General features: G+C 34.4%; 2 protein-coding genes across 2 annotated transcripts; one reads left to right on the top strand and one right to left on the bottom strand.

Moving 5' to 3' along the window:
* Positions 1 to 214: 214 nt before the first annotated feature.
* Positions 215 to 3071, top strand: LOC138880230 (uncharacterized). The gene is made up of 5 exons (XM_070159908.1): positions 215 to 560; positions 733 to 937; positions 1087 to 1637; positions 1813 to 2423; positions 2628 to 3071. The coding sequence occupies exons 1-5, from the start codon at positions 215 to 217 to the stop codon at positions 3069 to 3071; spliced, it is 2157 nt and encodes a 718-aa protein (XP_070016009.1).
* A 686-nt stretch (positions 3072 to 3757) lies between these two features.
* On the bottom strand, positions 3758 to 9421 carry LOC138880229 (uncharacterized). The gene is made up of 12 exons (XM_070159907.1): positions 9104 to 9421; positions 7461 to 8013; positions 7186 to 7346; positions 6877 to 7080; positions 6556 to 6687; positions 6368 to 6473; positions 6199 to 6279; positions 6002 to 6070; positions 5532 to 5928; positions 5298 to 5424; positions 4097 to 4629; positions 3758 to 4004 (listed from the first exon to the last, which is right to left on the bottom strand). Exons 1-12 carry the CDS (start codon positions 9419 to 9421, stop codon positions 3758 to 3760), a joined length of 2928 nt encoding a protein of 975 aa, XP_070016008.1.
* Positions 9422 to 13481: the final 4060 nt, after the last annotated feature.

The following is a 13481-nucleotide window of genomic DNA, read 5'->3' as shown; positions in this document are numbered from 1 at the left end:
ACCAGTTGCGTAATTCTCTCCTTCCTCAACATAAAGAGATCTCTGTTGATATCAGCTACAACAAAAAACGCAATCAAATTGTACAATTACTGAAGAGAGACTATATCCGTTCTTCGTCTCAAATTGTACAAAATTGCTCTTCGTCGATATCAGTACTCAAATTGTAGAAACTATATATGTTCTTCGTCTTTTTTCCTATCAACTATACGAAATCATGTCAAAAATCCCAATAATGCTGAAATCGAATGGTAATTGGGATAACTATGGCAGATTTAGAGATTTTGAAGTTGATGCCATTGTGGTAGATGATAATGCAAACTACGGAATTCTCAGTTCTACAATTGCAGAACAATTATCGATTGATACATCGGATAAAATTATAGAAATCAAATACATTGTGAACGAGAATTGTCCTCCAATGGAGATTAGGAATGATATGGGGGTTCGTGCTTACATGGAAACCAAAAAGGAGAATAAAAACTTAGGTTCGTATCCTTTATGTATAAGCGTAAGAGATTTCAATATGGAATTGGCAATCAACAATGAAAGCACCAGTGCAGGTATGTTTGATTCGACATTGCAGAGAGTTATGGTGTTACTATGTTATCTACAATATTACTACAATTACCTACAATTAAACTACAAAGCTCACATAGTACTGAAAAGGATAAAGCAATGTTGCTTTCAAAATTATCTACATAGAAACTACATTTATGAATTTATTGTTTGCAGGTTCGTCTGGATCCCTAAACTTACTTGAATTTCCATCCTCACCAGCTATAGAGGAATATCAAAGTGAAATAATAACTGAATCTACGCAAACATATATTGAAGAAGGACAAGTTTATCAGGACAAGCAAACAGTAGCTGCTGCAATGAAGAATTATTCAGTGATGCACAAGTTCCAGTTCAGAGTAAAAAGATCTAGTCATAGAAGGTATGTAGTTATTTGTGGATAATATATCAGCAAAATCAGTGTATGATTGAAGATAGGTGGGTTTTATAAATTGTAGTTAAATTGTAGTCAGTTTGTAGTTAATTGTAGTTTTTCAATAAATTTGTGTAAATATTGTATTTCTTTTGTAGCTACTGGCTTATATGTGTTGCTGAAAGCTGTAAATGGCATTTCAAGGCAACGTCAATTAATGATTCGGCAATGTTCAAGATAAGAAGTTTCAGCCGTCAACACACATGCTGCCTAATGGACGAAACATTCATACAGCGCAAACGTACTGCATCAGTACTTGGTAGCATGGTCGTTCCAAAGTATTGTGATCCTAAGACTGTTTACACACCAAAGGACATACAAACTGACATGTTATCCGAACATGGACTGAACCTAAGCTACATGCAAGCATGGAGAGCAAAGGAAAAAGCTTTACAGTTTTTGAGAGGGAATCCGTGTGACTCCTACAACAAATTACCCAAATATTTTTATATTCTTGAGAAGAATTATCCTTGTTTTGTTGTTAAATTGAAGAAGGCAGCAGATGATTGCTTCTTATACGCATTTGTTGCTCTTTGTACATCAATAAATGGTTGGCAACATTGTAGGCCGGTAGTAGTGGTTGATGGGACATTCTTAAAGTCAGCCTACAGGGGGATTATGCTGACAGCAAGCACCATGGATGCAACAGGTAAATAATGGAATAATTTTGTACTTATTTTGTAGACAGTCTTTAAAATGCAGTTAAATTGTAGTTATGTTGTAGTTATTTTGTAGTTATATAAAAGAATGTAGTTAACATGTCTATATTTCTCAATATATATTGTAGTTGTTATTTAATCATATTTTATGTCTTAAAAATGTAGGTACTATTTTTCCCTTGGCATATGCTGTGGTTGATTCTGAAAACGACGCGTCTTGGAAGTGGTTCTTTGAGCAATTCAAGGAGGCATATGGTGAAAGACCTTCAATGTGTGTTGTTTCAGATAGGCATGAGAGTATACTGAAGGCAACATCAGTTGTCTATCCGGGATTGGCACACTACTCTTGCATGTGGCATATATGGACAAATATAAGGTCAAAATTCAAGAAGGGACATCTACAATTACATGAATTGTACTTTGCTACAGCACGGTCATACACTATGGATGAATTTAATGAAAGGATGTTGAAGATTGAAGAGGTAGACCTGCGTGTAAAGTCTTACCTATATGATATTGGCTATCATAGATGGTCAAGAGTACATGCAACGGTGAATAGAACTTTTACTATGACGTCAAACATTGCCGAGTCGTTGAATGCTGTAACAAAAGATGCAAGAGAGCTTCCAATATTTGATCTATTTGAGTATATGAGGACTCTTCTTGAACGTTGGACAAAAGAAAAGTTATCGAAGGCAAAGGGTACTTTCACATACCTTGGTCACAAATACAACAAAGAATTGGAAGACAACAGTACATTATCTCAGAAACTAAGGGTAAGATATTTTTTTTTGGTGCAGTAGAATCAAAAAAGTACTAGCTGCAGTTTTTCCAGATTGTAGTTAAACTGTAGTCAAATTGTCGGTAATAATAGTTTGTAGATGAGCTGTAATATATTTGTTGCTGATTTGTAGGTAAATTGTTGATAATCCATTTTAATGATTGATGTATTATTATTTCTGTTTGGTCTTCAATTGTAGGTGAGGGCTTCAACAGATCATATACATACTGTGTTAGATGGTGTGAAGCGGTACATTGTGTGTCTAGAAAACAAGAAATGTAGCTGTGGACAATTCCAACTTGATGAACTTCCATGTGCGCATGCTTTGGCAGCATTAAGGCATAGGAATGAAACATACGAAAACTATTGCTCTCCGTATTACACAAGGAAGAGCCTTCTGCTTACCTATGAAATGCCAGTAAATCCTCTTCCTGATGAAGGCAAATGGGATGTGCCACAACATATTTTGGATGAGGTAGTAAAGCCACCGGCGGGAGATAAAAGGCAGCCAGGGAGACCTCACAAGGAAAGATATAAAACATTTGATGAAATAAAGTCAAAGAAATACAAGGTGTCATGTGGCAATTGTGGAGGTGAAGGGCATAACAAAAGAACTTGCAAGAATGCGCCGAAAAAGAAATGAATATCATGTAGTTAGAATAGTTATTCAAAATAAATGTTAGTGAGCTCAAATTATCGGATTTTCTTGTGTAATTGTTTAAGTTTTTGAAGATGAATAAGAAGTATAAACATCAATTTGTGTATCTGCACTATTTATGTTTTTATGTATTCTGTCAAGCATCTAAAGTTGTCTTTTTTTATAAAATAGTTAAACTTTAATATTTACTGTATACAAAAAAACTGATATTAATAAAGAATGCATTCAACGTAAATTGTATCCAGATTGTAGTGAATATGTAGTTTAACTGTGTTAGAACTGTAGTCCTGTTATTCATATGTAGAGGAGTTGTAGTTAAAATGTAGTTTGACGTAGTTTAAATGTAGATAAATTGAATTTTTTTGATAAACCTTGTTGATAAAAGATGGCTAAATTATTTATATGATTCCTGTATTTATTTTATCTTTTCTGTTGTGTAACAAATGACAGTTATATACAGATATTACTTGGCACTTGAAGGTATTTATAAAAATAACTTGAAGATTAAAGTCAAATTGTAAGACAAAGCTGTTGCTGTAAAAATGTAATCAGAGTACTCGAGTATAATGTAATCAACAAAAAGTGTTGTAGAAAACCAAAACGACATATTTCCTACATTGTTTTCCAATTCAACTACCAAATTTCACAGACCAAACTAGGAACACAATAGTCTATTTCTTCTTTCGTTGCACTCTAGTCCTCTCGTTTTTTGCCGGAGCACCCTTCCTCCTTGCTAGCCTGCCAGTAACCTCACTCTCACTGATTGACCCATCTTCTTGCTTCTTTGTTGCATAGTCCCACAGTAGAGCTCCATAGCGTCTACGGTGTTGGTCAATATCAGAAAGATCTTCCTTTGGGATTGCCAAATCTCCAAGGCTAACATACTCCGCAAATGCAGCCACAAATACACCACAATCGCTGCATAAGATGAGAATTTTTCATTATATAACAAATGATTAAAATAAAAAAATTAAACATATAGAAAGGGAGATTATTTTTTTACACTGAGCCTTCCTTTTTGTTGTGGAATCTCAGCAACCATCCATTGTATGTCGAGAGGGTCCGTAACTGGTTTTTCGATGTATGCCTTTGTGCTCTTGAAGTTAATGTCTTTACGTTTACCATAGAAACCAGTGCATGACAAATACAGAGGGATAATGATTGAAAACTTGTCAACCAATGTCTCAACTGTTTTATGACGGTTTGCTCTCACCATGGAATCATAAACATAAAGTTGTCTGTCCTTTATGTCAAAAACTAGCAACAACCAATGGAAGTTCTCTACAAGGTTCACAGGTATGAGCACATAGTCAACAAGATCCCAGGCAACATTAGCAAGAATTCTGTACCCAAGAATATATTCTCCAACATCATCCTCGGGTTTAACAACCGAATACCTTTGTTCCGGTGGAGAACTTATGAACTTGTCATAGATTCTTTCAATCTTTGTCTTGAACAAGCAATCCGTGGTTGTGAACCTAGTATTATTGTTGGGGCCATATTTGCCTCTTTTTCGCAGATAATACATAATAACATCAATGTGCTGCCAAAATAGAATAAACATATACAATAAGGTACGGTGTAACCACACTTGTCTACAAGACAGCTACAGATTAACTACAATTTGAATTTATTAAAAACTCTAACAGATTGCTGCAAATTAGCTACACTATAACTACAGAAATATAACAGTTAGTCCAAGTACCTCACAAAATGTAATTTAATTGTAGTTTGTATGAACCATAGTGAACAAGTACTATATGTACAATTGACCCATCAGACTACAAAACAACTACACATTAACTATATTTATGCACTGTCTACATTTATTCACTATACAGAGGAACAAATGAAACATACCACCTAACTTAAGGTCCCAATAATCAGCAAGTTCAACCTACAGTTAATATTAATAGGCACAATCACAAGCTCTACAATATTACTACAAGGTAACTACAGTTGTGGTACACAGAGATTCCAAGTCAGTCAAAAGTACCAAAATTCCAGTTTGTACATACAATCATCATCACATATGATACATAAGGTCCATAAAAAGCAAAATTTCACAGCTGAGACATAAATATAGTAACATATATATGTTGTCTACAATATTACTACAATTACACATCATAGCTGAAAAATAAACTACAATTACACTACACAGCTGAAGACAAAACAGATATTGTGAATGATTATGTTCTTTATACTTACTGTGTTATTGATGACTTGTCCGGGGTGAGCAAGGTCATAAAACCAGTCCTTCTTATCAATCTTTTCACAACCAAAATCCAACCAAGGCTTGATTTGGTTATCCTTCTTGGAAAAGTAATATTTCCTCCTGTAATAACAAAAAAAAGATGATCAAATACAAAAAATTTACAAAATGAATTACAATTTTAAAGTATAAAAATGGTGAACAGACAGTGTAAAATGAAGCATTCATACCTCCTAGATACTTTATCACTACGAATGTATAACCAGTTGGTGAACCTTTCTGTCAATTCAGGATCTACATTTTCACCTATGACACTTGTGAAGGGGTGCTTGAGGTAAAAAAATTTAGGTCCAACAGATGTGCTGCCTCCAGAACTATACAAAGATGTGAAAGGTGATCGTGCATGTTTTCCCGGTTGCCTGGTTCTACCGGGATGAACAGGGGTTGATTCATCTCGTATGGGCTCGCCATACATGACCAACTGTGATAAGTTTTCTGGCAGCTCAAAGTCATCCAATGTCAAACCTTTGTTTTCAATGCCTTCAGGAACAACTTTTTTATCAATGCCTTCAGGAACAACTTCAGTCACAGTCACACCGTGAATTGGCGACTGTGGAACTTCACCTTCTGTAGATAAGTGTAGATCTATGTAGATATGAACAATATTATGGAGTTATAGAGAATATAGAGAATATATTACCTGCTTGTTGTGCCTCAGCCACTTCATCAATTACTGGTTCTTCCTCAATATTTCCTTGTAGATGTTCTGCTGAAACATCAGCTTGAATGAATAATTGGGAATGAGAATTGTAGATATATGTAGGAATATGTAGTTAAGGTGTAAATTATTAAAATTTTGCATAAAAACCTTATTGTAATGAAGGAATGGTTCTGTACCTGCTTTATATGCCTCAGCTGCTTCTTGGAAGTCAGGATATAAGTCAACATGTGGTTGAAAATGTTCTGGAGAAATTGTAGCTGCAACACATAGTAAAAAAATGATTAGTATAATTAAATAATGCTGTCTTGAAATTTGTAGATATGTATGTAGGAATTTTGTAGATACCTGTATTGCTTGTGCTTCCATGCAGTTGATCACCAGCATTGAACTGGAATTGCTGGTTGTTCTCTCCTTGATGTTGGTAATTATTTTTTGTTGAACTACCAGCAAACTACAATTTTGGGGAATATTTGAGACTACTTTATTCATATGTCTTAATTAGTCTTAGTACAAAATTATATGTAAATTCTTACCTTTGACTCGTCCAAATCAAACCTCTTGTTTATCACATTCATAACACCCTTCAAAGATTGATCTATGAACTCTCGAAGGCTTGAGAGTTCCTCAAAAACATCCTTCCTATAGGCATCTAACTTTACATCAACCTAAAAATTAAATATATAATTAGTTGGTAATCTTATTCTAACTGCTACAGTTACACTACAATTCAACAAACTATAATTGTTATAGATTTATACCACAAATTAACTACAATGTATAACATACTATAATTGTTATGTAATGAAGTCAAAATGTAGCAAATTATGTCAATATATTGTAGTTATTCATAATACCTGCACAATCCCCTTTTCCAACTTCATGAGCTTGCTACTGACAGATTCAATGTCCTCTTGACAATCTGTATATTTGGGTTCAAATGATGGAGAAGCAGCAGTTGGAACATGTGATGGTTGAGCACCATGTTCATCTTCATATTGAATCTTGTCTGGCAGATTAAGCACTCCAAGCTCTTCTCCAGATTCAATCATGTTTGTGAACTGAATGATGAAAATAACAGTTAATTCAAGTGACAAAAAAAATGTAGATTCAATGTAGTTATTATGAATGTAATTGTAGCATCATACAAAAGTGGAAAAAAATACCTTGATCCACTCAGGCTTGATCATCTTCTCTTCAATTGCAGTTAACCAAATCTGCCCCTTTGTAGCTGACCATCTTAAAATGCGAGGTATAGATTCAGAACATCTCGTAGCAAGCTCGGTGCTGACGGACGAGCAACACTCATATAGCCACACTTGCAAGGCTAATGAGCATCCCCGTATCAGATAAGAATGTACATGGGGATTAAGACGATGTCAGACAGATTCAATAACCTGCTTGAAGGATTTGATACCCCATGGGTATGACTCAAAATTACCAGACTCTATTAGAAAGAACATAAACTTGTCTATGAAAGTCACATGGTCTTTATCAGAAGGACAAACAAAAAATTCCAACATATAAAGAATGCACAACTTCACCGCATCCACATCGTTTGCCCATGCTTTATTAGTCACTACATTTTTCAAATGCCATTTCTCAACCCTTTCTTTGTTCGGAAAATATGTATTCATTAAAGGGCTAACATAGGTGGAAGTGTAACCATAGTCTGAAAACTTATTCACACAATTAAGACCAGTTATCAACCCAAATTCTCTCAAGGAAAAATTCAATTTTTCACCCTTAAATAGTACTGAAAAATATGAGTCAGTAGACTTTGTCAATTCATACTTCATCAGAAGATGAAGTGATTGGTTTTGCATACAGATTGTGGGGAGACCTAATAAGTAACCAAAACAAGTTTTTCTGAAAACCCTTAAAGCATTCGGAGAGAGTAAAGCTTGTATCTGGCTAGGTATGCTAGGATCACACAAACTGTGGAATCTAAGCACACCATAATCAACATTTTGTTGTGCAAAGTAAGGTCCATTCTGTAGAAAATATAAAATTAATGAACATTAGTAGTTTGCATAAAAAGGAAGCAGTAATCTACATATAACTACATGACAAATACAAAATATAACTAGAAGAAGAATAGCCTACCCACACCTATAACTACAAAACAATAACAGAAGAACAATGCACGTGTAAACATTATCTACAGGATGTAACAGTTACTTCAAGTATCTCACATAAATGTAGATTAACTGTAGTTAGAATGAAGTTAAATATATGAGCTATACAGGCTACAATAAAAAATAACATATCTACAATTTAACCATCAGACTACACATCAACTACAAACTAACTACATTTATACACTGTCTAAGAGTCACAGTTCCAATTAAACTACAAAATTGAGACAAAGAATCTACAAAACAGTTACTTCAAGTATCTCACATAAATGTAGATTAACTGTAGTTAGAATGAAGTTAAATATATGAGCTATACAGGCTACAATAAAAAATATCATATCTATAATTTAACCATCAGACTACATATCAACTACAAACTAACTACATTAATACACTGTCTAAGAGTCACAGTTCCAATTAAACTACAAAATTGAGACAAAGAATCTACAAAATTAGGACAACACCACATTTTACCAAAATACACTTGAACAATCAAAGAAGAACAATGCACGTGTAAACATTATCTACAGAATGTAACAGTTACTTCAAGTAACTCACAAAATGTAGATTAATTGTATTTAGAATGAAGTTAAATGTAGCAGCAATACAGGTTGCAATGAAAAATACCATCTCTACAATTTAACGATCAGACTACAAATCAACTACAAACTAACTACAGTTATACACTGTCTAATAATCACAGTTCCATTAAACCTACAAAATTGCGAAAAATAATCTACAAAATTAGGACAATGCCACATTTGGCCAAAACACACTTGAACACTAAATTAACACTTGAACAACAGATTTTTACAACCAAAATCTAACTACAAAACAGTGAGGAAACATAAATAGTGTTTACCTTTATTGAAATTTTTTCCTTAACCAATTTTGGTACTTTTTTTTAGGGTTTCTTCTTCTTTGGTTTTGATGAAGAAGGAGAGACCTTGTGTTTTTTTGCAGATTGAACTATGAGAGAATCATCTACAAAATCGTCATCTACACTCAACTCTTTCCCCTTGCGTTTCAGTTGATTCTCGACTAGTTTATCAACTCCACCAACATCAACATCGTGCAAATGCTTGCTTCTCATTTCCGCACGAATTTGTCTAGGAGATGAAATACCAGTAGTTTGTTCACTTGCATGCGTCGATTGTGGGTTTTTTGGTGGTGATTTTGGAGTTAAAACACCCAAATCAAAGGTTGGAATATCAGCTAATATAGCTTTTGATGATTTTTTTGGGGGAGTGTTGGTTTTTTTCATGATTTAGGAGTTGAAGACAAAGATGGAAGTGAATTCAAATCGTGGGGGATACTATCAACTGAAGGTAATTAAGTGGAGAAGAAAGTGATGGTAATTGTGGGTGAGAAGAGATTGTACGAGAATGGAGGAAAAACTGAAGGTAAATCGTGGGGGTGGGGAACTGAAGGAAGGTAAATCGTAGGGGGTGTGGGGGGTGGGAGGAGAGAGAAGCGGGTAAACCAAATAACGTGAAAATACAGTCCTAAAATCACGCCTAAAATAAATGAAGGAATAATTATACCCTTAATTTGAATTATGGTATAGAAATGGTAATTTGGTATGCTTAAATGTAATAAATACAAACCTTAAACATTGAGGGTAATAAGGTTTGATATATGGTATAGATATGTAAAAATCCCATTTGATTAAGCTTCCTTAATAGTAACCTAAAGTTACCAAATACACAAAAGTATTAAGCTATCATGCACTTTCATTTTTAGTTTATGCAATTCGTAATGTCAGGTAGAATGACATGGTCTTGAAAACTGAGTTTTGAAATATGAGTTTTAAAAACTAAGTTGTGATAATTTGCGTCGTCCAATTTGTCTCACGTTCGAACTTATCCCGTTCACTATAAATATAACACGAAATTTTAAATTGTTTCTTTCAGATTCAAATATTCTCATCTCCTTCGAATTGGCGCGTACAAAGCATGGTAGGTTGTACTTTTTGCTCCACTTTTACACGAAATGTACTGGCATCCATTTCCTATTCAACTGGACTTCTCTTGCTGGGGAAACTAATTGACCCGACTACCCTAGTGAAATTCATCCAACTTTTGCGTAGCAGCTACTACAACAACATTGACCATCTTCAATTTGTTCTCCTTTCTATTCCCGAAGCTGACCACGAAAGGTGGATGGAGAACCGTTTAGTGGAGGCACCAATAGTGTATGTGAATCCAATAGGTGGCTGTGGAGAATTTATACCAATCTCTTGAGGCATTAGACTTTAGCAACTTTTTATAGTGTTTTACGATTTTGTTTCACCTTAATTAACAAAATACTTGTGTTAATTGACGCATAAAAATAAAAATTTAGCGGGGTAGAAACATCGTAGTTCAAAATTCGCAATATACTTTGGCAACTTTTTATCGTGTTTTCCGATGTTGTTTCACCTTATATTAACAATATACTTGTGCTAATTGAAGTCTAAAAATAAAAATTCAGAAATCGGAGTAGAAACATTTAATAAGAGTTGCTAAATCTGAGTTCAAATTTGAAAATAATTGACTATGCATATTTGAGTTTTACGTTTTTTTCATTTTTAGGGAGAAAGAAGCATTGTTTTAGGAGAATCAATCGCTTAGACAATCTCTGTAAAGTTTGCAGCAACAGCCTACTAATGATGAGGGTACTACTTTAGCGGAAGTCGTGGATGGCTTATCCGGTGTTATCGACAAAGCTGTTGAATTCATTGGCAAGATAAGACCCATTTTTTATAATTGCAAATGTTGATCCCAAATCCCAACTTGATGTTGCTTTTGGTTGGTCTTATTGGGTCAATAAACTTAACATCTTGTTTGGAGCAATGAGATTACTGCCTTCTCTTTTCAGTGACACCCAAGAATAGTTGGGTAAGTTCACACTTTGGTGGGCTGGCTTTCGAGGTGCAGGCACCATAGTTGGTGCAGAGGTTGGAGGTGCATCAGAGGTTGGAGATGCAGAGGTTGAAGGTGAAGCAGAGGTTGGAGATGCAGATGTTGGTCATGTAGATGCTAATTATTCAGAAGTTGGTGATGCCTTGGCATTAGTTTAAATTGCTTGAATGAGTGCACAATCAATTTAGAATAAATTAAAATGTAATCTAATATGCCAATATAATGTTAAGTTGTTATAAAATAAAAATTGTAAAGTAAAGACAAGTTTAGAGAGAAACTAATATATTATTCAATTTCAAACTGATGTTTATCATGAATTGAAATCTGCTCTATTTATAGAAGAAAGGAAGCAACTGCGAGGCTTTTCTTGAGCTGCTTGTAAGATGTCTGCATGAGCTGCTCGCAACCTGTCTGTTTAATAAGAAGTAGTTGCAAGTCATTTCATTGAGTTGCTTGCAACCTACCTGCATCAGCTGCTTGGAGATAAATTTCAATGGAGTATTAAATGGATGATCTTCTTTAGGAAGATTATCTACATCGGAGTAATAAATGAACATCCATAATAATATTTTCATAACACTCCCCCTTGGATGTTCATTATTAAGTGCATCATTAAAACTTTACTAGGAAAAATTCCGTGGAAAAAAATCCTAGTCAAGGAAAAAGAGTTCACTAATAACATACATTGCAAGCTGCCTCATTCAAAAACTTACCAGGAAAACCTAGTGAAAAAAATTGAGCAAGGGTAAAAGGATACAATGCATACTTTACTCCCCCCGATAAAGACGTTATTTCAAATACCTAAGTTTCTGCATTCCAATCTTGTATATCATCTTCTCGAAGGTTGCAGTTGGCAAAGACTTGCTGAACAATCTGCCTGATTTTTACTTGAACGGACTTGTTGCACATCAATGTCACCATTTTTCTGAAGATCCTGTATGAAGAATAAACTTTGGTGAAATATGTTTCGTTCTATCTCCTTTTATGATCCTCACTTAAAATATCGCAATATATGTTTAATCTCGGTCCAATGTCTCCGTGTAGGAGGAAGAGCTTTATTTTGCCAGTAAATTAAGAGAAAATGTTATATCAGGTCATGTAGCATTAGTGTCACGAACCAAAATTCCCACCTTCGGGACCGTGATGGCGCCTAACATTTCATTTGCTAGGCAAGCCAATGTTAGAATAATATTAGCCATCTTTAACAATTTTAATTTAATTAATAACTTGGAAACAAATGCGGAAGTAAATTATGAAATAAAGCAATTAATCCTTAATAATAGTGATGTCTAAATACCATCCCAGAACTGGTGTCACAAGTGCACGAACTACTAGAATAATACAAATAAAGGTCTGAATAAAAATAAAGCTGGCTGAAAGAAATACACAACTATGATAAAATGGAAGGGAACTTTAGAACTGCGAATGTCATGCAGCTAAACCTCAAGTCTCCTCTGAATAGCTGAATCCGAGCAAGTCTATTATGCATCTCTAGGATCAACTTCGGTATCTGCACAATAAAGTGCAGTGTGTAGTATCATTACAATCGACCCCATGTATTGGTAAGTATCGAGCCTAACCTCGATAAGTAGTAACGAGGCTAAGGCGGGTCACTTACATTAATAATAATAATAATAGAAAGACAGGAATAGAAATAAAATAGTTAACTCATATCAACAATCGAAGCCAACTCGGCAGTCATAAGCAATTATTACTTCGAAAAATTTCCGTTGCGGCATGCAACCCGCTCCCCAAACAATATGTTCATATTCAATTCCATTGCGGCGTGCAACCCGATCCTCCAATATATCCATTTTCATTTGATTCCGTTGTGGCGTCCAACCCGATCCTCCGGCATAATCTTTTCAATCAATTCTGTTGCGGCGTACAATCCGCTTCTCCAATATTTTCATTTCAATCAATTCTACTGCAGCGTGCAATTCGCTCCTCCAATATACTCATTTTCAATTCTATTGTGGCGTGCAAACCGTTCCCCAAACAATATAATTTAACAATTTTTCCAAATGAAATTACTCCAATAAATGCAACAATTAATATGGAATTATATGAAAAATAAGCATACAATAATTATAATTTATTTAGAAAACAAGTAATGACAAGTAGCAATTAATTATAAATTTAGGAAGAAAATATGTAATTTAATATTTGATATGCTAAATGTCAAATAACAATTAAGTCACATAAATCAATTAAGCATGTAGCAATCAAGCATGGATTCAAGGCATAATATTGAGCAAGGAATATGAAAGAGATATTTAATATAAAAATTAATTCATGATTTAAACCAATTTATGATTTTTAGAAAAATTATACAAACAATTAATTTGATGACGTATAGGCACTCGTCACCTTGCCGATATGTTATACACATTGAATTCACATAACAAATAATTCAAGGAT

Source organism: Nicotiana sylvestris, chromosome 10 (assembly GCF_000393655.2).
Source record: "Nicotiana sylvestris chromosome 10, ASM39365v2, whole genome shotgun sequence".
Taxonomy (NCBI): Eukaryota; Viridiplantae; Streptophyta; class Magnoliopsida; order Solanales; family Solanaceae; genus Nicotiana; species Nicotiana sylvestris.
This window is presented reverse-complemented; position numbering and strand designations above follow the sequence as displayed.